General features: G+C 36.9%; 2 protein-coding genes and 1 non-coding gene across 4 annotated transcripts in view; all 3 read right to left on the bottom strand.

The window, feature by feature from the left end:
• Window positions 1-1,235: 1,235 nt before the first annotated feature.
• ankrd16 (ankyrin repeat domain 16) lies at window positions 1,236-6,943 on the bottom strand. 2 transcript variants are annotated; one of them, NM_001329303.1, is given in 8 exon segments: window positions 1,236-1,415; window positions 1,418-1,493; window positions 2,574-2,652; window positions 2,790-2,951; window positions 3,068-3,176; window positions 3,832-3,874; window positions 4,766-4,986; window positions 6,283-6,708. In NM_001329303.1, coding segments are annotated over 8 exon segments (1,047 nt in total). In that variant the 5' UTR covers window positions 6,618-6,708; the 3' UTR covers window positions 1,236-1,393.
• Window positions 5,821-5,907, bottom strand: trnay-gua (transfer RNA tyrosine (anticodon GUA)). The gene is given in 2 exon segments: window positions 5,821-5,856; window positions 5,871-5,907. It is a non-coding gene; the product is annotated as a tRNA-Tyr (tRNA).
• A 3,579-nt stretch (window positions 6,944-10,522) lies between the features above and the next one.
• Window positions 10,523-26,080, bottom strand: part of pcloa (piccolo presynaptic cytomatrix protein a) — a 60,940-nt gene continuing 45,382 nt past the window's right edge. Inside the window, exons 14-27 of the mRNA XM_053688375.1 lie at window positions 25,705-25,904; window positions 25,532-25,582; window positions 25,289-25,419; window positions 23,526-23,552; window positions 23,067-23,160; window positions 20,707-20,778; window positions 20,380-20,617; window positions 19,103-19,291; window positions 17,695-17,856; window positions 16,008-16,149; window positions 15,719-15,774; window positions 13,920-14,054; window positions 13,309-13,454; window positions 10,523-12,133 (exon numbers count right to left, since the gene is read on the bottom strand). Coding sequence (XP_053544350.1) covers window positions 11,990-12,133; window positions 13,309-13,454; window positions 13,920-14,054; window positions 15,719-15,774; window positions 16,008-16,149; window positions 17,695-17,856; window positions 19,103-19,291; window positions 20,380-20,617; window positions 20,707-20,778; window positions 23,067-23,160; window positions 23,526-23,552; window positions 25,289-25,419; window positions 25,532-25,582; window positions 25,705-25,904 — 1,787 coding nt within the window. The 3' untranslated portion in view covers window positions 10,523-11,989. The remainder of the gene's footprint in view (window positions 12,134-13,308; window positions 13,455-13,919; window positions 14,055-15,718; window positions 15,775-16,007; window positions 16,150-17,694; window positions 17,857-19,102; window positions 19,292-20,379; window positions 20,618-20,706; window positions 20,779-23,066; window positions 23,161-23,525; window positions 23,553-25,288; window positions 25,420-25,531; window positions 25,583-25,704; window positions 25,905-26,080) is intronic.

The following is a 26,080-nucleotide window of genomic DNA, read 5'->3' as shown; positions in this document are numbered from 1 at the left end:
GTTTAAGTTTACATTAATGTACTCTTTCCAATACTTTATCATTTCTATAGCAACATTTTAGACAGGGACTTGTTTGACGGACATTGCACATACACGTATTAACAACAAATAGTTGTTTCTATGTGGAGATGTTTAATGAACATTCGTGGAATGAGTCTCCAGTATCAGTGCTTTGTATCGGTCACAGGTAAAACAGTCAATTTAAGTTTTCTGACACAGGCTTTATGGTTCTTTGGTAAAATGACAAGCTGCATTTTTCATCTTACTAGCTTCATAAGGGAAAAAAAAGATATAAATTGGTGCTGCTATAAAGCATGTGATAATAGGAACTAACTTGCTTCATTGATATTCCACAGCATTAAATGCAATTATAAATGGATAAAACATATGTCATGTCATTCTTTAATAAATAAAAAAATGTTGGCAAATTGCTGTGTAATAAGTGAAATTAAACATTTCATAACATGTTGTCACATGAGGAAGCTTCACACCATCCTTTTGTTGGTTATTTTCATATAACAGAAAATCCCATCATGTTTATTTTCTTCCTTTACATTTGCTACTTCATTTTCACATTAGTTTTTAGAAGACCCCAGTTAATTCATGGACGTTCTTTAGGTGCATTGTTGAAGCCTTAACACCTTCACTTTTAGTCTCAAAGATATGAATATTGTACTGAGATATGTATGGAGTGGCATGGAGTATTTTACTCCCAAAGCACAGTATGTACAGTATGCCATCTACTGTCATACTAGGATAAGTTCTATAAGACCTAATTAGCTTATGCATCAGATTCCTCTTTAGTATTTATAATCTGATCTAATTTGCTTTACAGGCTTTGCTTTATAATAGCTTGTCAGTACTGTTTTCTGTGTCTCATTCAGTTTGTTTTGGAGATTTACTGTTCTGCATTAATTTTAACTGGTTCATATAGGGCCTTTAGCCTCATTGCAGCCTGTTACAGTGGTTTCACGAAAATGGCCTGCTATTTACTTGATTAGTTGGACCAAGTGTGTAAGTGCAGAGAAAACAACAAATATACGGGTTATATCTAGTATCTATGTCTATATTTTATTCTGCATTATCTCCAGTAACAGTTTCTTTGTAAGGTTTCCTCTGAAAGAACTTCTGCTGTGTTTCTTAGACCCAGGGGCAGGGTATGAGAACTTTTTTTAAAACCTCACTGCTTTTTACTTCACCCCTAAACTTAAATAGGAGGCCATTTTCAAAGAAGGAAGTTAACAAACCAAACAGCGTTTATTTCAAACACATTTGCACAGAACTGATTTAGTATTATAATTTAATATGATTTATCTGGATAGCTGTTTGTTAAGGCTCTGGCTCCTCAGGCATCTCGAACACTCTGGTCATGTCTGGATTCTTGGCATGCTGTCTAGCTGTAGTGCCCGTGCTGTCCTCTGTATCTGTGAGTCCGAGCTGTAACAGGGCCCTCGCTGTGATCGCATGCTGGCCGATGCATGCCATGTGTAACGCTGGGAATTATAGAACAGAGAATGATTTAACGTCCACCATTTAACAGTTTGTAGTTGTTGTTGTTTTTTTTACAGTTAAGACATACATATGTTAGCCTGTGTACAATCCTTCCTTGCAACCATCGTCAACTTATCTGACTTGGCAATACCAAATGAAAGCTTGTGAGATCCAACATAGTTTTTACCAGGCTATGCTGCTTGGCCAGATGACGTAATGCCATTATTAACAGCTATGATTCCTGTTATTTGTTCAGTAATCAGCAGTACCCTGAGTACCCTCCAAAAATCAGTGATCTCAGTCCTCTTCCAAGGAAACCATTGTTTAGCTTGTTGGCAGTAGGAACACAGTTTGCACCAAGGTGAGCACATAAAATATACCAAGTGCTTTTATTACCATGGTAAAGCTAGTTTCACTTCTAGTATTGGCCGAATGGATGATAATTTTTGAATATACGGTAGCCCGTATAGATTTACATATTTGCAACAGTACAGCCACAGAAAACAATGTGCATGAAGAGTTTTGCGGTCTTATTGCAAGTAAACCTTTCTCTTCCTGTACTCAAAAACCACACAGCAAAATACATTTATTTCTTTTCAGAGAACTGGTTTTAATATTTTATCATCCTAATCAACAAAAGAAATGGGTCTAGAAAAATGTTAACAGTCCATAAGAGATTTAAGGGAGAAAGTCACAGAAATGATTTACCTTAAACTTTTAGCAATTTTGACAAGTTATTAACTGTAGTTACCAACTATAATGTTCTATATTTCCTCTAATGAAAACGCATTTGTGTGACAGAGGTAAAATTCCATTAAAAACAAACAATTTCTTAAACGTCTTCGTTAAATAATGGGCTAATACTAGGGATGCACCGAATGTTCAGCAACCGAAATTATTATTAATAAGTGAAAAGGCCGAATAAATTAGTCAAGGTACACCAGCACTTGTAAACAATTTAATGTGCTTGAAAATCAATGAAATGTGAAGTCAAACAAACAGAATGGAAATGATTCAGTGTCACAAAAGATCAAACTCTGGTGCTGATTTCACCAAACCATATAGGTGTGAAAACGTCTTACCTGAGCGTCCTTTCTTATCCCTAGCATGAAGATCAGCACCTAACTGCAGCAGGGTTTTTATGGTGTCCGTGTGTCCTTCCTGAAAAATACACCAGAGCAGAGGGTGAGTTTTCCAAAAGCATTGTTCTATAAGACTTACCATTAGAGATTGTAGAGATTTACATTTCATATGGAGATTTGTCCGTTATTTTAGAAATTGTTCAAAAAAGAACTGACCTTGGCAGCGTAATGAAGAGCTGTAAGCTCCAATGCTGTGGCTCTCACGTTCACGTCAACACTAAGCTCGTGTACGAGGAAACGCAGTGCCTCTTCTTGAGCTGTTACAGAAGCCTGGTGTAGTGGCTGCGCTCCCAGAATATCCACAGCAGTTGGACAGGCCTGTTTTGAAAAAAACAACAACAACAAAAAAAAACAACCACACACGCACTTAATAAATTATATTTTTATTTAATAATTGAGGTTCAGCTAAATGTACCAGTCAAACTGTTTTTTACTTGGTGTTTGTCCAGCAGCAGCTTGGCTACACCCAGATGTCCGTTTCTCACAGCGTCCATGAATGGTGTAACGCCACAACTGTCTTTCTCATCAGGCTTATAATCACATCTGGATAAGACAAAAGAATCCTGTTATGTTTTTCACTACTGTTTTCTAACACAATAAAGGGAAATACAAACCTGCCGGGCCTATACAAAATTCAACTGTATGTTACTGACTGTTGGTAGTGACTATTTATAGCCATTATAACGTAAGTGATAAGAGGAACTAAGTTTTGCGGACATTCCACAACACTAAATGTTACTATAAACGAAAAAGATCAATGTGTCATACTTTTACAGTTAAAAAAATGTGAATAATTGGAAAATTGCTGTGGAATAAGAGGCCTAAAAACTTTGTGCTCTTACTGGAAAATAATCCACAACTGGGTGGTGTGACGCTGCTTGCAAGAAGTAGAGAAGTAGAGAATGATTTTGAATAAAGACTTAATTGTATTTTTTTGCGCACACAAAGCATCCGTATCGCTTCATAAAATTGGGATTAAACCCCTGGAGTCACATGGATTATTATTTCGATAGCTTTATGAACTTTTTGGAACTTGAAAATTTTCCAAGTTTCATTAAAATGTGTGTTCCGAAGATGAACGAAAGTCTTAGGGGTTTCGAACGACATAAGGGTGAGTAACTGATGACAGAATTTTCATTTTTGGGTGAACCATCCCTTTAATATATCTCAAACTGAATATACAATATCAGCAACTGACCTCTCAAGAAGAATCTTGACAACTTCCAGACAGCCATGCATAGCTACAACACAAGTCGTGAATTAAAACCGGGCAAAAAACAATGTTTATCAAGTTAAATAAACAGTGCTAATGGTAGTGAAAAAAGGAGCATGCCAAAGAAACATTGCCAACTTATTGCATAAAAACCTAAAGAGCCTAAAGAGCTGGAAATACTGAAGAGTAATCTTTTACTTAAGAGTAATCATTCATCATGATAGTTCATAGGGTTACATGGCACCTATTTAAATGGCCATTTAAAAAAACCTACATAAACATTTATAAAGTCTTATTCCAATAAGCACTGGCTTACATAAAGAATGCATTCTTCAATTCTGATTGAAATGCCAAGTCGACAAGGTATAGGTTACTGTGGCAGCAGGGGTGTGGTCAAGCACCAGCACATTTGTATCCCATGCTTGCTGGTATGATTTCTCTCACTCAACAACGACAACTTTGGCAAGGTGATTTTTAAAACATTGAGGGCGGGACACTTCAGATTCTAGAAAGCATTTGATTGGACAGAAAATCTGACGAGAAGCTGAACTGCAGAATGATGTCATGAAAATTGTTGATCCATATTGGTGGTAAAGAGAGACTGTAAATTTTGAATGCATATGTCTTCTAAATGCAAATTTTGTCATTGTTTTGGAGCACACTAGCATATAGATAACCTTAAGGCTAATGTATTATTACTATATGCTTCAAAACTTCAATTTTGATTTCATGGGGACTTTAAGTTTATGTCAATTACCATGGTGTCACATGTATCTTGTAACCACTTATTTAATTATATTGTAAATCATAAGCACAGGGTTGTCTACTGAACTACTACAGTGATCATTTTTGCCATTGTGATGTACAAATCTATGCTTTGTGCTCAGTGGCCACTCAATTAGAGTGGACACTGCAATACCAGCAGTATGTAGAGGAGTCCGGCGTGTCTTGCTCTCTGTCCTCCAAACTTCTGGCCTGATGTGCAGAAGGTGCTCTATCACAGCTGGATCACCCTCTCGACACGCAATGTGAAACGAGTTCCAGCCATCTTTATTCTGCAGAGTCGGGTCAGCACCATGGTCCAGAAGCACTCTGATCACCTCAAGGTTACGGCGCGTACAGGCCATCATAAGAGGAGTCCTGAAATTATTATTATTTTTTGAATCAGATGTTTGAGTTTGTGTAAATGTATTATTTTTTAATAACTCCATGTCTCAAAGTGTTTTATTCCTGTTTTTTTAATAATAACTTGCCAGCAATTACAATTTTATTTATTAAAGAATGACACATTATACTTTTAACAGTTTTTAGCTACATCTAATGTTGTGGAAGGGTGACAAAACAAATTTCGGTTATCTCTTATGTTACAGTAGCTATAAACAGTCCTTTCCTCACAAGTCTCTTTTGTTCTATTTTTAATAATACAAAAAATAAGCAAGTCATGATACTGAGTAAACACAAAACATAGAGTCCTCTGTCCTGAAAACTTTCCTGTGAAGAAAAACTTACTGGCTGTTACAAAGCAATGACACAGTTGACTCCTTCCATAAATGTTAAATAAGCGTCTCTTTACCAGCAATGATTTTATTTTGTTAAACGACAGCATGTTTTTAACCAGTTTATTATTAGGCTAGATTACGTGTCCAGCGTACAAGTCCCAGTGATTTTCGCTGTGAATAATAGAAAAGATAACTTAGAAAAGATGCATTAATATAAACCTGTGATTTCCAGCAGCACTATTATCAGAGCTGCTGTTAAAGAAAATTAATCAACACCTTAACAAATCAGATTTGACAATTTAACAGCACTGTGATATAATTAGGATATAGATGCATTTGGTGTTGATGTTGTTGAAAATATATTTACAAAGACATTATTAGTCATTTAATTACGGATTTTAGTATGTTGGGTAGTTTTATTAGTGATGGCCTGTATAAGAAAAAAGCCCTATGAAATCGGTGAAAAAACATTGCTTCCTTCGAGCCGGATTCGAACCAGCGACCTAAGGATATCAGCTTTAACTTCTACAGTCCTCCGCTCTACCAACTGAGCTATCGAAGGGCATGTCGGGTATATCTGGATTACCACATATCACACTACATACGGCTGTGTCGTTTTCAAATAACTCTTTGAAATGACACGTCGGTTTTTTGTTGACAATGCCGTTATTCTTTTGTGTAATTAAATCAGAAATTTCCATGGTGATCTCTTTTCAAAATCTAAACCATAGTTAATCCAAAAACAACACTGACGATCATAAATATCGCTTATTTCGCACAGTTTGAAAATGGTTGATCGGGAGTCGACTCTTATCGGTGAGCTGAGTCAAATGATCCGATTCACTGAAAAGAGCTACAATTCTCAACCCTACAACACGAAAAGCAATGTAAACCAGGTTTAAACAACTTCAGAAGATTACTATAACGTTCAACTTACCAGTCTGCCTTCTTAAGGCAGTCAATTTTTGCTCCTTTATCGAGAAGGTAGCGAACACATTGCTCGTGACACATGGAAGAAGCTTCGTGTAAAGCTCGCTTGTAATCATTATTGTGCAGCTCAACGTCCACGTTCAAGTCCTCGACAAAGTACTTCACAATATCTAAATGTCCATGTCTGGCAGCATAATGCAACAGAGTGTCTCCAGATTTCCCAACATGTGCATTCATGGACTGTTTAATTTCGCTCGTTTCCTCTATTTGACTTTTAATCTTACACAGATGTCCATCCTGAGTCAGTTTGATTAAGAGCTTATATATGTTTTCGTCAGACATTTTAGTAAAGTATTTTTCCAAACGTGTAGCCGTTATTATAATTCATATAAACCCGTCACAGAAGTTTGCTTCTTGGATTTTTAATATTTTTGTTGTCATGTGTGAAGCAAACAGCAATGTCATCACCAACGAGTGAAAATGGCCGCAAATGTCCTCTTCAGAGTAAACCAACATGGCTGAATTATAACCGGATCCATGGGCGCTTCTCAGTGCTCAAACTGATGCTTCCTCGTTTCCATAAACAATTTAATAACTTTTATATTTATAAAGTCTTAACCAAAAAAATAAAAACTTTTCACCTAAGGTAAAGGTGAAGTGGAAACAGGATTATCCTTCTCTCATCCCCCCCCCCCCCCCAGAATTTGTGGTCATAAATATAAATGTCATTCCTAATAAAGTCAAGGAAACTCACTTTAAAATAATAAATATATAAATTATCCATGTAATGATTTTATTAGTAAGTTTATATAGAATATATTGATAAAGTGTAATCAATATGTGTAAATGACATTTGGATATGTTAATAAAGTACAATCAATATGTATGCTATAACCAACATTTAGAATTATTACTTAGAACCGTGATCTAATAATCATTATTAGTTCACAAGTGTAATCTATATGTATAATCATAATCTAATAATCAATATTAGTTAAGCATAATCTATATGTATAATCAATATTTACAACTGTAATCTAATAATATTAGTTCACAAGCATAATCTATATTTATAATCAATATTTAGAAGCATAATCTAATAATCAGTATTAGTTAAGCATAATCTATATGTATAATCAATATTTAGAAGCATAATCTAATAATCAATATTAGTTAACAAGTGTAATCTATATGTATAATCAATATTTAGATGCATAATCTAAATCCATAGAACACTTTTTAATCAAGATATATTCTAAGTGTGCATTTTCCACTGACTAAAGCTGTTAAGACATCCCGGCTGTTGAATAGGATACTTGATGGGTTAGATATATGATTGATTTTTGATATAAGATGCAGAATTTTGATTTTATAGCTTCAAGTGTCTTTGTATGACTTTGTATTTCTCTACTGTTGTTTCGTTTAAAAAAAGCACCCTTGTTTCCTCGCTCCTCTGTCCGACTTGGATATCAATCGATGTCAACCATCTTGAAGGACATATCAATCCTCTAATTTCACCACGAGGATTGAGGAAGCTTCCAGAGGAACTAGGAGCGAGGATACACAGGTGTATCCTATGTGGAAGTGTTTCCTGTCGAAAAACCTGATGCACGTATAAATCTCCCACAATCTCCAACAAAAAGTCCTTTGATGATGTGATGGAATTTTGTGTGAAATATAATTACATAATAATATGCTTGCAATGAGTATCGTAATTGATTAATCCTTGCATGTTTGGTTATGCAAAGCTGCACAAAATATGCGATACATTATGTATTGTTCATTAATTAATTGTTGATTAACCCAGACATTTCACATACTATCAGTGAGCGCATTTAGCTTTATGAAGAATGTTGTTATTAACCAATCTCCAACATGACGTTATGATGGACTCCAACGGTCCATCATAACGGCAGATCCCTGAAGCGCAGTGAGGTCATCCAGCTGAGCACAGTCATCATTAACTGACGTCGCTTTGAAGTGACGCTTGAGAGAGTGAACATATAAAATTTCCACTTGCTCCGGTTCCTCTCTCCTCACATCTCATCCTTACATCCTTCTCTCACATCATGAGGGGGTGGAGCTAAGATGCAAGGAAAGGAAATGAGGACGCACAAAGAAGTAATGAGAAGCATCCCATGTGGTCAATTTGGTTAGATCTGATAATAATCTCTATCTATCTATCTATCTATCTATCTATCTATCTGTGTGTTCTAGTTTATTTGTAGTGTGGTACAAAATCAATTGTCATTCAAATAAATGTTTCATAAATAAGACTCAATCTCTGTGAGAATTTTACATATATTATTTAATATTTAGTCTATTTAGGGCAACAGCCTTTTGTACAGCACAATTTGCATAATTTATCAATACCGTTTGTGTACAACCACAAAAACCATGACATTAGTTTTTTTTTTTGTTTGTTTGTTTTTCAGTTTACATTGAGTGGAAAACCAGACAGATTATACAAGCATATCTTTGTACAGTCAGCATACATCTTTCGATAATAATTTCAGTTATGTTCCCCCCACAGTCGCGTTGTCTTTCTTATCGTAGAGCAGAATCTGGACACAAAAATAGTATGAACAAATCACCAACAAAACATGCAACATCCAAAGTGAGTACATCACAGGTGTCCTGATACTACCAGCGTGAACAGGGTCAAGTTTCGGAACACAGTTTAATTCTGTGTCTGTTGTGCAGGTTGGGTCGAGTTGATCATAGGCAAGCGCGGAGATTATCCTTCCACTTAGCGCACGTGTTCAAGAGTGTCAAGAGGGTCTCTCTCACTCTGCTGTTTGCTTTCACACATGCTTTGTACTGAACTGGAAAATTAACAAAAGGTCCTATGTGTATAAAAGAAAGCTTGTTTTATTTACAGGATAAGAAATACTCTTTTTTTACTGTGTCAGTGGTGAAGTGGGGAAAACATGCACTGAATCTTCAAAGCAGGAGTGTGATTAGATATGAATCTTAATATGTGAATAGAGAAAACATATGCATGGACTATTGTTCACAGGAGCAGTTGGTGCATAACATTTGTACATGAATGTTATAAAAATATTTCATACATGACGTGGGTGATAAACTCAGCTAGTTGATGTGACCATGTTGAAATGTGAAAGGGGCTCACGAGACCTTTGTAAACATACATTGTACATCACCCACCACACAACATGTCGATATTTATGTTTATGTATGTTCAGCCGATCTTTCTTGGAAACTAGCTCTTGGATGGAATGGAAAGGTTCGATGTGTTATTTTTATATTAGTGCAGCATAACATAACATAAATCTCATATGCCGTAACATTTGGAGTAATCAGGCATTAAATAAAAAAATAAACAACAAAAAAAAGCATACATAAAAGCATAGAAAAATATAAAAAAGAGTTCTTATTCATAATGCTTTCTCTGACACATAAATAGTTGATATACCAGATGCATTTAGGTTGCATAGAATTGCTTACATCCTGTAGATATGGCCAAAGTATGGCACAGATTAAAAGTTCCCCATAACCAGGCCTTCATATTCGTATTCCTGTACCAAATGAAATGATGAGTCCGGTTTTGATATATCCAGGTTAATAACTATAATGACCATGGCATCCACTAGTCAAAACTGTGAAAGTTGTATAAAAAAACAAAACAACAAAATACCGTACACATGGCACATTATGTAAGTGCACACTTATGCATTCAGAGTATGGCAACATAGTTTTGGAAAATATTAAAGACACTGAGTTTAACTTGCTTAATATCCAGTAAACAGATCCGGTCCTTATCTTGACTCGACCTGTGTGAGCATTTGCCAAGCAGACCCTTTCAGTACAGATTTATTTTACGAACTATATAATATGAGGCTCATTATTTAAACGTGTTGAATAATATTTTTAGCAATAATACATTTGATTATTACAATCCAGAGAGCTTTTTATTCCCGCACTTTCTATTCACAACTCATTTTTATTATATTTGTTACAAGATTCAATCAATTAATTCAAATAATTGTTAGACTCAAATTACTATTATTTATAGACCTGTATTTAAGTTACTGACGTTTGGATTAAACACATTCAATTCAACTGACCAGTCAAACAGGCTAATAACCCAATAAGAATCCAATCAATAATTAATCTAACTTTTATAATGATGGGTTATGATTTGTAATTATATATATATATATATATATATATATATATATATATATATATATATATATATATATATATATATATATAAATTCAGACTATGCTATGCTTCACTGAATCCACTTTGAGAAGTATGGCTTAAAAGCACCTAGCAAGACTGTTTTGAGGATTTATTTTTCTTAGACATTTAAAACAACAAACCTAAAGATTATACCTAAGCTCTTTGTTTTAAGATATCACCATATTCAGCCGGGGAATTTTAATTAAGTGACTATTTAGGGAAATGGGGTTAACAGGAACAGGCATGGCAACACTCAACTGGGAAAATTGCTTGCCTGCCCTTCTCTAAATAATCTTACACTATGGAACATTCAAGCCATGCTAAAGACAAAGTGCAAAAACATCTATGAGAACAGTGCTGGACTTCACAAGTTTTACCTGAACGTTTGTAACATCCTATGGCAACATTCATCTATAGAAATGAAGAGAGGAGCCGATCTGGCTGATTCTCCATGTCGGTTTATGACAAAAATGAAGCAAAAGAATTTTCTCTGGTAGATAATTCAGACTTAAAACCAGACCAACCCCATCTCCACAGAACGGTTCATTTCTAAAAGAGTGGTTTACTTCAACCAAATTCAGATTGAATTTGACGAGGGCGTCAGTGCTATTTCTGTGTAAATATGAGTAGATACCAGACAAACGTATTTCTACAACACCACATGAATCAGATTTCAGCTGTTTATATCTATAAAATATTTCAAAATATAGTTTAAATCCACTAATATGATCTCTTCTTCCAACACATTATAACATCTGAGAGAGAGAACAAAGTGATAAATGTGACTCTAATAATGACTCTAAATCTATGATACAAAAATAATATAATAATAGTTTTCATCTACCGTCTGCAAACATTCATAATTAAATCCTTCTAAGATTGATACTTAGAGTTTATTGATACATAATTTCTCTATATGTGGTGCTCCAAACCCTGAACTTGGCAGTGAGATGTCCAAAAAAAATACAATGTAAGAAGAATTAACATAACATATTCATTTCCATCCTGTCTTTTGTGGCCTGGTGACTATTTATGTTGAAACAAATATGTGCGCACATACACACAGACACACATGCACATAGAGACAGGTGAGGGAGCCTTGTGGCAGACTGTGTTTGTATGTGTTTGTGTGTGTGTGTGTGTGTGTGTGTGTGTGTGTGTGTGTGTGTGTGTGTGTGTGTGTGTGTGTGTGTGTGTGTGTGTGTGTGTACAGATGTATGGAAATCAGCTCTACACTTACACAACCCTTTATCCTGGTTTGCTCATCTCCCTGTTTAAGGCTAACCTTTAACCCCATGCGCGTCAATGTAAATCGAGGACACACTTATGTAAGCAGCGCACTTCCTGATCCCTGATCCCCACCTCACCCCAGTGCAGATTAGCATAATCTCTCAAACATATAGAATTAAGATTCTCAGTGTGTTAACGTCTCTACTTCAGCCTGTAGTGTGTGTGTGTGTGTGTGTTTGTGTGTGTGAAACTACAGTGCTCTGTCCTGCTTCCTCTAGGATTGGATTTGAGCTGTGGTGGCTAGCAGCTTGTGCCAGCTGACCACTCGCTTCCGCAGGTCCACTTTGTCCAGCCACACGTAGGCCTCACCGATTAGAGTCTTCTTCACAAACTTGCCCCCATTTGATACCAGGAAGAGCTGTATGAAAAAAAAAGAATAAATAAGGGGTACTGATAAAGCCCTTGTGTTTTGTTCACTATTATAATGATCATTAGCCAAGTAGGTAGAACATGTCCCTGGAACTGCATTTCAATTGACCGGTCACTGTGATCTGATGTCATCAATGTTGCGCCACCCACTCCTCTAACTTGAAAGTTTTGTCCAGATAGACCAGTCAGTAAAACTATTGTACACCTTGCATTTCTGTATTAGTAATTGTGGCATTTAGTAACTTAATTTGAATCTTTAGCCAGAATAACAATACTGTATAGGAGTAGTGCTTTACATTAAGATTCCCTTAACTGATATTAGTGGACACGTTAGGTAATACAAACAAACCAATGTACTGTATTAAGGATTATTACACCATATAGAGAGAGCATGATCAACAAATTGTGGAAAGGTTCAAGGAGGGTGAATAGGTGTGCAAGGCACAATGAGAAACAATAACAGCATAACAGACTTTTGTATTCATTGTTAATACATTTTTTAATGAATCCACAATGTCCATCATCTTAATGAACATATTTCTGGTTGTTAACTGGAAGAAATTCAGAACCGAGGCTAAAAAAGCCAGTTCCAGTATTTACAGAGTCAGAATTCTCAACATAGGAGGATATGAGAACGATGATACACTGTTATTTTCCCCCTGTATTTCCAGTCATGGATTGAATAAGCAGTAATCAAAGCACGTGTATTTCTTTAACATTTAAACGAATGTCAATATTTGTATTAACATACTTCTTAATTTTTAAACATTGCCTATGGTTTATTAAAGCTGAAATTCAGGGTTTATGAATATAAACTAAAGGGAACCTCAATGCAAAGCATTAAAAATCACCCTTTGTTTTATACGAATGAACATAATCTCTGGAATATAAATAAGTGTTCATATTTAGATCATTTGAGCCTGGACTTTGAGTTCTCAGTAATAATTTTAAATAGGTCATTTTGACCTGAACAACAACAACAAAAAAAGAAGAGGTTGAGAGCAGCTGGTTGTAACAAAAGCCCTGTGGTGGCCTAAAGTGCTTTAAATTAGCACTGTACCTGGAGTGGAAACTTAATTTGCTGACTCACAGCCAATCAAGCCACTATAACTGTGCTCGTCTCTCTAGCACATAATGAATGTGATGACGCTGTTGACACTTCACCTGAATGGAATGTCCAGTGGGGTTCATGCAGAAACGGAAAGTTTCGTTGAAGGACGGCTCGCGGTCGTGACGGCACACCCGAGTTTTCTTCTTAATGATCCTCTTCTGAGTGGCTACATTTACCACGTAGAGTTTCACGTACATGTCTGTTTAAAAACACAACAGCAGTGAGGAGCAGCAGCAGTGTGTGTGCCTGTGTGCGTGTATGTGAATATACTTATAAATCAATATGAGCTAAATTGAATTGCATTTGAAGAGGGGAAAAAGTGACTGCAGAAAAGAATGAAAGTCAGAGAGGCAGAAAAGAAGAATGAGGAATGGAAAAAGACATAATGACAGATTGCAAAAATAGCGAATAGAGAAAAAAGAGAAGGAAGCAAGGATGAGGAGAGAATAAGTGAGAGCGTGCACCTGTGATGTGTATAGACAGACATTCCTTCAATCTATTTGAATGGGATAATCTCAGGTTTTAAATTTCAGTGTATATTTTTTTCATTTGTGCAAAACCCAAAAGTAGATTCCTTCACTCTTGTTGAAATGATTGCCATGAAAGTGCTGTAATAATGTGCGTTTAACAATCTGCCCATTGTTAATCACCATAATCACGATACCTGGCAGGTGGTCAGGAGTCTTAAATTTGTACGTGATGTTTCTGCATTGAAGGATCTCCAGTACCAGGTTCTCTCCTTCAGTCTTCATCTCCTTCTTCAGAGCGATCTTTATCTCCCCCATTACCTGGGTTTTACCTAAACATACACACACACACACACACACACACACACACACACACACACACACACATTATACAAGTGGCATGCAATAAATATTTAGTCATTCTCAGAGTCACATGTGCATGATGGAAAGGCTTCCAAGCTATTATTTGTGAGTGGTGACCACACCTAGCATGCAGAGTGATTGAGAAACTAAAGAGAAAGAGAAATTTGAGGTGTCACAGCTGAGTTGAGAAACAGTCCACCAATTAAAACATCAGCAGCGTCGTTGCCGCCCCCCCCCCCCCCCCCCCCTTTTACACAATACATTTCCCAGAATGCAGAGAGCTATTGGCACTCATTCTTTTTTACTCCATGTGCCTTTGTTTATGTTTCATCACATGCCATTGTTTTGGTTGCTGTACTGTCCTGTGTTGTTTGCACACGTTTGCACGTGCACTTTATGTAGAAAAGTGTAGGTCTTATTTAGTTCTGTGACGTCTCACGTGGTTAGTGTGTTGGTTTATGTAGCACCGTGGATAACATAATCCTGGAGGAATGCTGTTTCATTTCAATGTGCACCGTACCAGCTGTATTTGGTTGAAATGACAATAAAGACGCTTGACTTAACTTAACTTGACCCCTGTCCTGGTCTGTTACTTAATGTGTGCACCTGTTTTCAGTTGAATTAGTTTGTCTATTCATACCTTGTTGTGTCTAAAAAAAAAAAAGAAAAAGAGAAGATGAACCAGAAAAGATTGAGCCATCCTTTGTTGTTCTAACTTGCACTTGTTTCCCTCTCTTCTGTTTATTCTGTTTTTTCTTTGACTACCTTGAGAATCGGGGCACACCCTGGGCAGGGTGCCAACCCATCACAGGGCACAATCATACACACTATGGACAATTTGGAAATGCCAGTTAGCCTACAGCGCATGTCTTTGGACTGGGAGAGGAAACCGGAGTACCTGGAGGAAACCCCTGAAGCATGGGCAGGCACACACAGGGCAGAGGCAGGATTCGAACCCCCAAGCCTGGTGGTGCGAGGCAAACATGCTAACCATTAAGCCACCATGCCCTCCCCCAAAGTAAACATCAATTACCTAAACCATCAAAATAATGTTTAGAATTAGCCTGACAGGTTGTTGACCTGAATCTATAGATTGTTTGCAGACAGTTTATATGCTATTCTATAAGTGATACCTAATTTTATTGACTAACTACAATAAAATAATTCAATAATTCACTGCCTGTCTCACTTTGCTTTAAGCTTACTTTAATGAAATAAAAATATACTGTATTTGATTTGACTATAAATGAATGCTACAATCAGTAATTCTGACCAACTTCTTAAGAATTTACTTAATCAAAATTCTGCAAATGTTTGTAATTAAATTAAATTAAATTTAATTTAATTTGTGATTTTAAGAATGGACACGGTCACAAAGCAGCTTTGCAGAAACCTGGATACAGATTAGTTAGAATTTATACAATAATGCAAACAATAAATGTTTGTATTATTATGACACAATATAGTGTACGAAATATTACTTATGACACAGTTCTCCTATTACAGTTTAAACACACACACACACACACACACACACACACACACACACACACACACACACATACATACACACACACACACAAACACACACAAACACACACAAACACACACAAACACACACAAACACACTTACCCTCTGTGTCTCCATGTATTGACTTCACAATGTCAGTGCCATTTGGAATCTTTCCGCTACATAAAAAAGACAAAGATGAAAATAATTTTGATATAAAAAATTATATCAAAAGTATCTGATTAAAATGTTAACTCCTAAGTATTAGTAATAGCACAGTTTAAACACACACACATAACATTTTGTCTAAAACTATGGTATATTTAGTCATGTTCACAGTATATTCTAGGCACTACTGTTTAAGTGAAATGAGAATTAAAAAAAATAAAAATAAAAAAATTGGCGAACATACAATCTTGGAACCTGGAAGATGGCGCTGTCCACTCCATTAGTCTCTTCTTCTTCTTCCAATAGGCTGAAGGCGCTGCCACTCAGACCACTATCCAATGAGGCTGCAGTAACAGGAGTATCAGCAGATCTATGGCTGCGGGACGCTGTTTCGAAAGTGTACTATATAAGTTAGACTATTATCCTGTCTTGCAGAATGGAGAACTACCACTGGCCTAAAGACTTCATTAGAAGTTCAAAACATGCTTAGAACAGGAAACAAGCATGGCCTCCAAGATCCACCACACACTCTGTCCACATGCTTCTGACTACTACAGTACTGTGCAAAGATTTAGAATGAAATGAAAAGTTGCTAAATAAAGAGCAGTACAGAGTAAAAACCGCATAAATTATTAATACATTAGGTACACCCTCATTTAGTTGAAATGAAATGCAAAAAGTTCCCTGTAACATTTAGATAAATGAGTGTTTGTAAATTTAAAATGTGCTCTTTTCTACTGATGCAGTAAAATATATAAAAAGTTTACAGTACATTTGCCCATTACTGTATACTGCATGCAGTATTAGCAGTCTAACAGCCACAGACATGTGCACACACACACACACACATATATACACCACTGATAAAATTGTTTTTCAATCTTATAAAATAAGATTATTACATAATTCATTTGTACAAAGAAAGTTTTAAAGAATTTTTAACTGGGTATAGAACGATAAATAGAACAGCATGTGCGTCCAAATGTTCGTGACAGCTGTAGACAGCATTGTGAATAATGTTACAGTGTTATTAATATCCCGAGGCCAAGACAGAGGCCTTGCAGTTAAAAGAAAATAATCACTGTCTGAATCTGTGTGTCCAATGATTGAGCTTTTGTTAAAGAGCAGCACATCTTAATTTTGATAAATTTTGTGCCACTTAAGTTATAAGGTATATCTTCAGTGTCGTTTTATAAAACACATACAATGTATTATATATTACAATATATTCTTTAGCATCTAATAGCACACTTTTAGCAGTGGTGTACATGCACACATTTAAAATGCACTACAAACTACATGTAAGCAGCATATAATAAATCATCTATTGACATAAAACTCTGAAGAACATAGAAATGCAGATCAGATTGCACAGAACAGCAGCAGAAGCATTTACACACAGAAGAAATCATTCATTAGTAAGTGTATTCGCTACTTGTGTGTGTAGCCTGGACAATCGCATTAGGCTAATTCTGGTATGATGTGTTTAATTCTATTTAAATTGTGGTTAATGGTCGTTAATCTTGATTGGGAAAATGTGAATTTTAATTTCCCTATTAAGTCTTACAGAGCTGTTGTACCTTGCTGTTGAGTGATGAGTGATGGTGTGGAGTGAAATGCATGATTTTGGTTTTGACACATAATTCATGCATGCAGCCTTCTCTAAACACACTCCTCAACACTGGCTCCAAGTGCTTCACTAACACCAGGGACTAACATAAATGACCTCTACAGTTAGCTGACGTGTTGGCTAATAAATTTGTATTCATCTGGTTTTAGTGAAGCATGTTGATGGAGTGTGGAAGAAGACTGAGTCTCGCTGTATGAATTATCTGTGTCTAGAGTGTCTAGCCCTCTTCATCTCTCTGTAGATGTGCGTTAGTAATCCAGCATCCTCTCTCTCTCTCTCTCTCTTTCTCTCTCTCTCTCACCTCTATCCCGCTGAGGCCTTTCTTCCGACATGGCTTTTCGGAGGGTCAGGTGACGGCCGTCAGTGGTCTCATTGCCCGGTGTGTCGGGCAGGGCTCTCTGTATGGTGAGCACACCTGCTACGCTGTGCCTCTGTTGCCTCAGGGAGAGGCAGCCAGTTTGGGCTGGGTAAGGTTGGGGGGTGAGGTCACGTAAAAAACCCAAAACATTGGAGGAAAAGGGACGAGGAAGGGTTCAAGGGAAGTTAGGGAAAGGGCAACGAGATGGAGTCTCAGAGTATGTACTCTGTACAACATGGAAACCACCAGCGTTTTACTTTATTGTCACATGCAGCCACAGTGTGAGCCCTCCCTGGCTGGGGGAACAGGTAGGGGCCGCAGCGCATACACTGAGGTACATTGTGGGCTGGCAGTAGCCACAATGAGAGTAGATAGAGAGGGTAGGCAGGGTGGTTGCGCGGCAGAGGCCTCATGCACAGCCGATTTGTTGGTGCAAAGAACAGCAGAAAAAGCTTGGTCATTTGAGACATGACCCATTGGGACAATGAAAAGGAAAGGATCGGAAAATGGAGGAGTCAGCGGAAGTCTGGGATCAGTTGGCAGCCAAGAAAACTCCCTTAGTGCTGGCGAGCAGGGTCCCGTTGCAGCTGTGGCTAAACCTAATTGGACAATAATATGGCTGAACCCAGCTATTTTTGTGTCTGAGTTACTGCAGCAATCAGCTGTGCTCATGCAGGCACCCCCAAAATACCAGGATACCAGGATGCAGGGGACTCAACATATTGGGTCAGATTCTTTGGCAGTGATCCTGCAGTCGTTTAACACGCAACTTGTTCACCTGCTAGCTAGTGAGCACTGATGTGCTTAAGTTAATTTATATTATGTTATGTTATTTATTTATTTCATTTTGTGCTTCAGTTTTAAAGGACACAATAGTTATTTTATTACTGGTTATTGCTATAGTTTAGATACACCATTGATGATGGGTTGATGATGTTACTTATCTTTAATATTATTGATATGATATTATTTTTATTTAGAATCACTTCTATAATATGAAATGGATTACTAAATAAGCACCATAGCTTTAAATGTATTTATTAAGTGAACTGGCTCTAGTGCAATTGTGAACGCGTGCAGTATGCGAGTAGTGAAGTGTCTTCGACACACAGGGCAGAACATACAGGAGAGGAAGTGGTGAGGTGAACAGACTGTGACCACATGGGGACCAGAACAAGGGAGAGAGAATCCAAAAATAACATATATATAGTAAAGGAAAAACAAACAAACAAACAAACAAACAAACAAAAAACAACAAAAACAAACGGGTAGCAAAGAAAAAAGGAACAGAAGGAAGAGCAGATGAGTGTGAAGGCAGCCATGCTGTGGGGGCTTTATTTGCGTCGTTTACTTGGTTGGAGGCGATGCTGTTCACTGGCAGTTTCAGCTGTTGCTATGGCGTCTTCAGGGTGTGCCCGGGATGCGGCACTTTTGCCGTGAGAGCGCGGGGTTCCATGGGAGCGGGCTTGGCCCTCTGAGGGAGACGGCTTCGACGTGCTGGGACTACTGTGAGATTTCTCAATAGTGGGAACCTGTGTATCTAAAACAACCAAAATATGATGCTGAGCTTCCTGTTTTCTGCTTCCCTCAACTTGCCTGAAGAATTTTTTATTTTTTTTTTAGAAAGTTTTATTTATTTAATACTGTTTATTGATGTTTCATTTTATATAGTTAACCACGATGCTTAAAATTCAGTGACATTAGTGAGTGTTTTTTGTTTGGCCAACCTGGTCTCACCGTGTATGGGAAGGCTAAGATGGAGAGCTGGAGAGCGTAGTGGTATTATGAGCTAAACCCATGCACAGTAAAATCCACAGTGTTGAATTTACCCGACAGCATTCATGTGCACTTATGTCACATGTGTACGGGACTTATTTAAACACTGCAAGTTTTTAAATGTGGGATCAGAAATTTGTCAATAAAATAATATTCTGTCAATAAAAATGATCTGCTCAGATCGCCTGTCTCTGTTTTTCACTGTTAAATAACAGCATGTTTTAAAATCAGTTTAATATTAGCCTTAGATTATTGTGGAGAGTTCACCAGATAAGTCCCAGTGCAAGTTATTACTAAATATTTTATTTAATAAGTGCATTAACATATACATATACATATACATTAATAGTACTCATGATTTGACTTGCAGCCAGGACTTCTGTTATAGAAAATTAATCAACACCTTCTGACGAATCATATTCGAGAATTCAACGGTATAAATATATATAAAACAAATGATGGGGATCACCGCTATCCAACCAATCAAGACAAGAATGCCAGTGAGTTTCTTGTCAATTCACAAAGATCTACCTCTTGCTTTGGCATTCAGACATATATTTTGAGGGTGTGTCTTTTAAAGTCACTGACTATATATTTAATTCAGCACTGGGGATTTGCTGTGCATATGGAAAGAGTATGGAGCCAAAGCTACAATGAAAGAGTAATATAGGCTGGAGACACTTTGAAATAGGAATGGAGGGACAGAGGACAGGGACAGAAGAACAAGAATAGCAAGGACAGCAAAATAGAGAGTGCAAGTCTAAGTAGTTAAGATGAAGAGGAACACAAAAGGAAGACAGCAAGGAAAGAGTGGGAATCCAGCATTAAGGATGAATACCGAGCAGAACTTACCCTTGGCAGGATCAGGGAAGATGCCATGGCTGCGACTCTTGATGACAGAGGATTTAGGTGAGTCCTGACTGCTGTGCCCAGATGTTTTGGGTGAGTGCCCACTGGAAACTTTGGCCGAGTGTTGGCGTCCCTGGCCTGAGTGTGAGCGCCGATGGTGTTCTCCTTCACACTGCTCCTTCAGCGGCAGCCAGCGTGGCACGTTATCCAGCTGAGCAGTGTTGGACAGGTCTATCAGCACCTACAGCATGCAACAGAACCTGATTACATGGTGCTGGGATGAGCTTGTGTGAATGTGTGATTGTGTGTATAAAATGTCTGATTTCCCACCTCTCCTAAGAAGTCATTGGAGGAGCACTTGTCATAGTCCCATACACTGACCTCTAATGTCTTCTTCCTCAGCTAAATACATGTATACACACAGAACAGAGAACATCAGCTTTATTTACCAAACACAAATATCTCATTAATTTAAATATGAGCCATATGACATAATAAAACTTGTAGAGGTGTAACACAACGCCACAGTCGGTATCTGTTTAGTGCTCCAAATATGTATATATATATATATATATATATATATATATATATATATATATATATATATATATATATATATATATATATATACATCTGTATCTATATCTTTGGCCAAATTTAAACCCCAAGTGGGTGTGGTGGCCTGAACTCTATCCACTATGCCCCGGGAAACACTAGAAAACACTGGAAAAAATGTCAGAGGTAGAAATGCCAATATTGTCAGCAAGGTCTGTGAAGTTTGGCTATCACAGTTCCTCAGCCTCAGCAACATCACACAAGTTCATAATGGTTCTCAAATAGACATGTAAATGGGACTTTTTTTAATCCTGCATGCATATTTTTGTTTGTACCTACCCACAATATGTTCTAAGCAAAATATAAAGAAACTAATATGCTAATTTAAAGCACAATGACCTGGATCAGGCAGTTACTAAGGATGAATGAATGAACAGTCTAAATGTATGGTAATAAAAAAATGCTCTTTCTCTATTCGGTAAGCTTTATATCTGACCACGTGCTCGCTCATACCCGCATGAAAATAAAAATAAAAATAAAAAAACCTCCCGATCACTGTGGACCTTTTTGTTACATCCCACTGGATCCCAGTCCTGATGCACACCTTTACTATCAACCAGATACCCTTTGAACACTTCTGCCAATAAAACATAAATAATACATAAAAAATATCAATCACTAACAACACAACTAGCACTACAGCTAGGAAATCCAGATGGTGTGCTTGCAGAAATTCTCTACCTTCTGTTGTCTCTCAATTAATACCGCTTTGCCTCGCCTCAGCAGTCCAGCAGCACTGCATCAGTCAGGGCTGTCAGTATTTGCCTTCAAAAGCTGAGGAGACCGAAGGAGCTTTTTGCTCTTAATTAAGCTAAAGCACTTCTGGGAGCCTGGAATCTGGTCCCTGTTCACACCAAAGCCTGCAATTCTCTCTGAAGAGCTTTTTTCTAATTGAGACCTCACTATTTTGTGGGCTGCAGATTTGTCAAATCTCACAAAAAGTGACTGCTTCCATATTAATGTCAGCTTTTAGTGTCTTGTGACTTTTTTTTTTGTTGGCCTTATTCGTTGGATAGATATGAAACACTTCAATTCCTCAGATTAAACTTCTTTACACTTTTTACATTATTGAATCTGGAGCTTATTATACAGTAAGTACATAAAAACATTTACATTTAACATTATTAAGGTAATTTTATTTTAGGAGGAAGGATTGGGAGTATTGCTAGCACTTTACAGTTAGGATACATTTATACAGTTCCCTTAACTAACATTATTTAACACGTGTGTTACAACATACAGTATGTAACATTTACAATGAAAGACCACTACAGAGACTAATGGTGTAATACATTCTAACACAGTCTTGTACAGTATTTTACTGTATTTTATAATACAGAGCTTGCACTATGTAAGGAATAACACACAACGGATCATGCTGTTATAGGGAAAATAATCCATGTTACAGTTACTGTTACAATTTATGGATTATTTTCTTATAACAGCACGTCACAAAGTATGATATTCTTCTTATACTACAGCGATTTGGCAATGATTACAATTTTAAAACGATTCATTAATGAAATGTTATGCTTGTTATCTGTTTAAAGTTACACTTAATGTTATAGAACAGGCATGAAACAAGATATTCCCTGTTATCACATACATTCTAACAGCTATAAATATTTATAGCTAATAGTTTATATAGATAAGTAGTTATAAATAGCTTTCTCTTTCTTGAAGTTAATAACGTAAGAAACTGCAGCTTGTCATGTTACAGAAAAAAAGCCACAAAATGCTAAATCCTCTGTTCTATGTGCAGAAGAATTACTGACCATTACGAAGCACTGACACTGGAGACTCAATCCATGAATGTTAAATAAATGTTGCCTTATGAGAAATGTTATTATTAATCATGATAATGTATAATGGATGTAACATAATGACAGAAATGCATTTATAATGCACGAGTAGCACATTTCAGAGTATAACCTTGTTTTTTTTTTTTTTTAATTTTTTTTTTTTAGAAAGCTAGGTCTGTATACTGAGTTTTACCAAGAGTAACTCATCTCGAGTTTATTTTAAAAAATAATAATAATAAATCCTCCAATCCTGCAGTAAAGTGGACAGTTCACCTGTTCCAGGTGGATATTCTTGTAGATAACAGTTTGATTCCATTCAGGGTTCAAGCTCTTCTGGGCATGTTTGGATCTTCTTTTGTTCTCAGCACTGCAACCAGATCACACACCACAAGGGGTCAGTCCAGGGTACAAATCAAGGACCAAAACATCTATGTGTTACATTTACATTTGGAGTAAATAACACCTCACATCAATGAACAATGAGTTGCACACGGCACACAGCCAAAGGCACAGTATAGGTCTACAGCGACCTATACTTCATTTACAGTGACATTTATGAAGTTTGAAAAAAAGCAGTCTAGTAATCTTAAAAAGAAACAAACTAAAAAAAAAGAAAGCAACTTAAGGCTGAACAAACCAAAGATACTTTACTGAGCCATTCAGATGTGCTGTATCTATAGTGATATGGGACTGAGTAAAGATCTGATGGTACTGTAGGACAGAAAAACATACCTGGCATTCTGCACAACCATGACCTGACTGTGGGGATCCAGCATGCAGCAGAAACAGACAACAATCTATAAGGCATGTATTGCTGTGTGACCATGTGTGTGTGTGTCAATGTGTATGTTTTGGTCTGTGTGTGTGTATGTCAGAGAGAGAGAAGCAGAGAAAATGAATGAGCAAAACAGTGTGGTGCGTGGCTTGCATGGTCCATGCAAAGGCTGCGTTTAAATTGATGAAATTTTTTGTGATTGTATGTGTGTGTATATGTGTGTGTATAAGTGTGTGTATGTGTGTGTGTGTGTGCACTGATGCTTATGCAGGGGCCCATGCGTTCATGCCCTAGTGGAGCATAGCAATAGCGTTGCTGTAATCTGCAGGCTCAATACAGGTAGGGCTGTGATAGCTGGTCATAGGCCTAACACAAACATACAACACACCACCAAATGCACATCTACACAATAACTGAGGACAGAGGAATTCTCAAGTTACATATAAACCAAACAGACATATTGATTTTTACTCTATTGGTTACATTATAACATAAAAGGCTTTTAAAGGGTTCTTTTGCTGATTGAGTGCTAATTGTAATTATATACAAGAATCCCATTAGCTTTTAAAGGCAATTTCACATAGTTAATAACGTTTTAGCAACGGTCAGACCTATATAGTGTAAAACGTTTTCATATACTCATGATAAAATGATGAAAAGGTAAGGAATAAAACACAACGGAATGTGCTGTTATTGGAAATGGATCAACGATGGAGTGGTGTGATGCAGGCCGTCATGAAGCAGAGTTACTGTTAATACCCTGAAGTTAATTATTTTCCAATAAAAGCACACCCAAAAGTGCTTTATTACACTTATACCACAGTGATTTGTCAACAATTAAAGTTTTTATTAACTAAAAATGACCACATCATGTGTAATTTATTTGTTTTTATTGTTACATTTGATCTATTTATAGTTGCATTTAATGTCCACAAAACAAGTTCCTGTTCTCTCTTAAGTTATAGCAGCTATAAATAGTCATTCCCTTACCAGTCTCACCTTTTCTAGAAGTTAATAAGACAAAAAATTCACTGCTGTTATAGAAAATGTAGCAACACCTACTGACCAATCAGATTCAAACATTCAACTACACCATGGTAAGTTATATTATATATATATATATATATATATATATATATATATATATATATATATATATATATATATATATATATATATATATATTACACTATATTCTCTCTCTCTCTCTCTCTCTCTCCCCCTATATATATATATATATATATATATATATATATATATATATATATATATATATATATAGTAACTTGTATGTTCCACCATTTCCCCTTATAACTGCTGCCAGTCTCTTTCACATCCTCTGAACAGCTATTGCACGCTCCTCTCCTCTTTGTTATGTTCACCCCTCCACAGTCTAAACACCCACACAACTTTAAAAAAAACAAAAAAACAACCCTTTTCTGTTCATTTTGGCTTGTGTTTTGTATTGTTGTCTTGTTGAAAGATATCCCCACGTTTAATTTTAAACATCTTGTAATGAATTTGATTTGTAGGTAAATTGTAAAATAGGTGAATATGACTTTTTTCCATTCAAAACCATGGGGCTATTCAAACTTTTGCGTGAAACTATACAAGCTCAATCTTTATGTACACTCAAAACTTTCCACATCAAATATTTTCCACAGATAACCCTATGACTCAAGCTATTATATGTAACAACTGGTCTTTGCAATACACTTACCCTCTTCCAGGCAGCAAGTAGACTTTAACAAAGGGGTCAGAGTAGCCGTTGTTGTCCCGTGGTGCCAGGTTCCGTGCTTGGAGAACATGAACAATGAGGTTGCCCAGCTGCTTGTCGTAATTTATTTGAAGCTACAAAAGCCGGTGAGACAAAGCACAGTAAGTGCAACATACTACAATCTCGACAAAGTGTTTAAAATCAAAGTAACAAACAAACAGGCTTAAATAACAATCAAAGATTTACCTGGATCTCTCCTGTGATCGGGTGAGACTGGGTCTTTGCAGATTCTGATGTCTAGTCAAAAGATATAAAAAGCAGATATGAGTGTTTCTGGGCTTTTTATTAAAGCAGGCTGTAAATGCAGGAATGTGTGTGTTTGTGTGTGTGTGTGTGTTTGTGTGCACATGTCTGGGTACCTTGCTGTGGCGTTTTTTGCTAACGGAAGGTGAAGCAGGCTGTCCGGGGCTTGGCACAGAGCTGGAAGCTCCCGAAGCTGAGGATTTGTCCAGAGCTGTCAAAGAGGAGGCTGTGGAGCTGGGCGCCTGCTGCTGAGACACCTTTTGCAGCTCTGCAGCTAGTTGCTTTGGGTCAACCCCTGGAGAGCGAGGTGGCCGTTCTACACACAGCATGGAGAGAGGTCAGAGGAAATCTATTCATACATACATGCCCATTGTTTTCTGAGGAACTGACTTCAAGAAATACATCAGAATTACACAACATAATCTTCAGTTCCTGCTATTTCTTCATCTGGAATGTTACACACTTATGATTTACACTTCCCAAAAATGGTTT

Source organism: Ictalurus punctatus, chromosome 19, assembly GCF_001660625.3.
Source record: "Ictalurus punctatus breed USDA103 chromosome 19, Coco_2.0, whole genome shotgun sequence".
NCBI lineage: Eukaryota > Metazoa > Chordata > Actinopteri > Siluriformes > Ictaluridae > Ictalurus > Ictalurus punctatus.
This window is presented reverse-complemented; position numbering and strand designations above follow the sequence as displayed.

Coding starts and splice junctions, on each gene's coding strand:
- ankrd16 (XM_017494313.3), bottom strand. CDS start 6,617: ATGTCTGACGAAAACATATATAAGCTCTTAATCAAACTGACTCAGGAT. Junction 4,987..6,282: donor TGCCTTAAGAAGGCAGACTG/GTAAGTTGAACG, acceptor TAATAATTTCAG/GACTCCTCTTATGATGGCCT. Junction 1,494..2,573: donor GGATAAGAAAGGACGCTCAG/GTAAGACGTTTT, acceptor TATAATTCCCAG/CGTTACACATGGCATGCATC.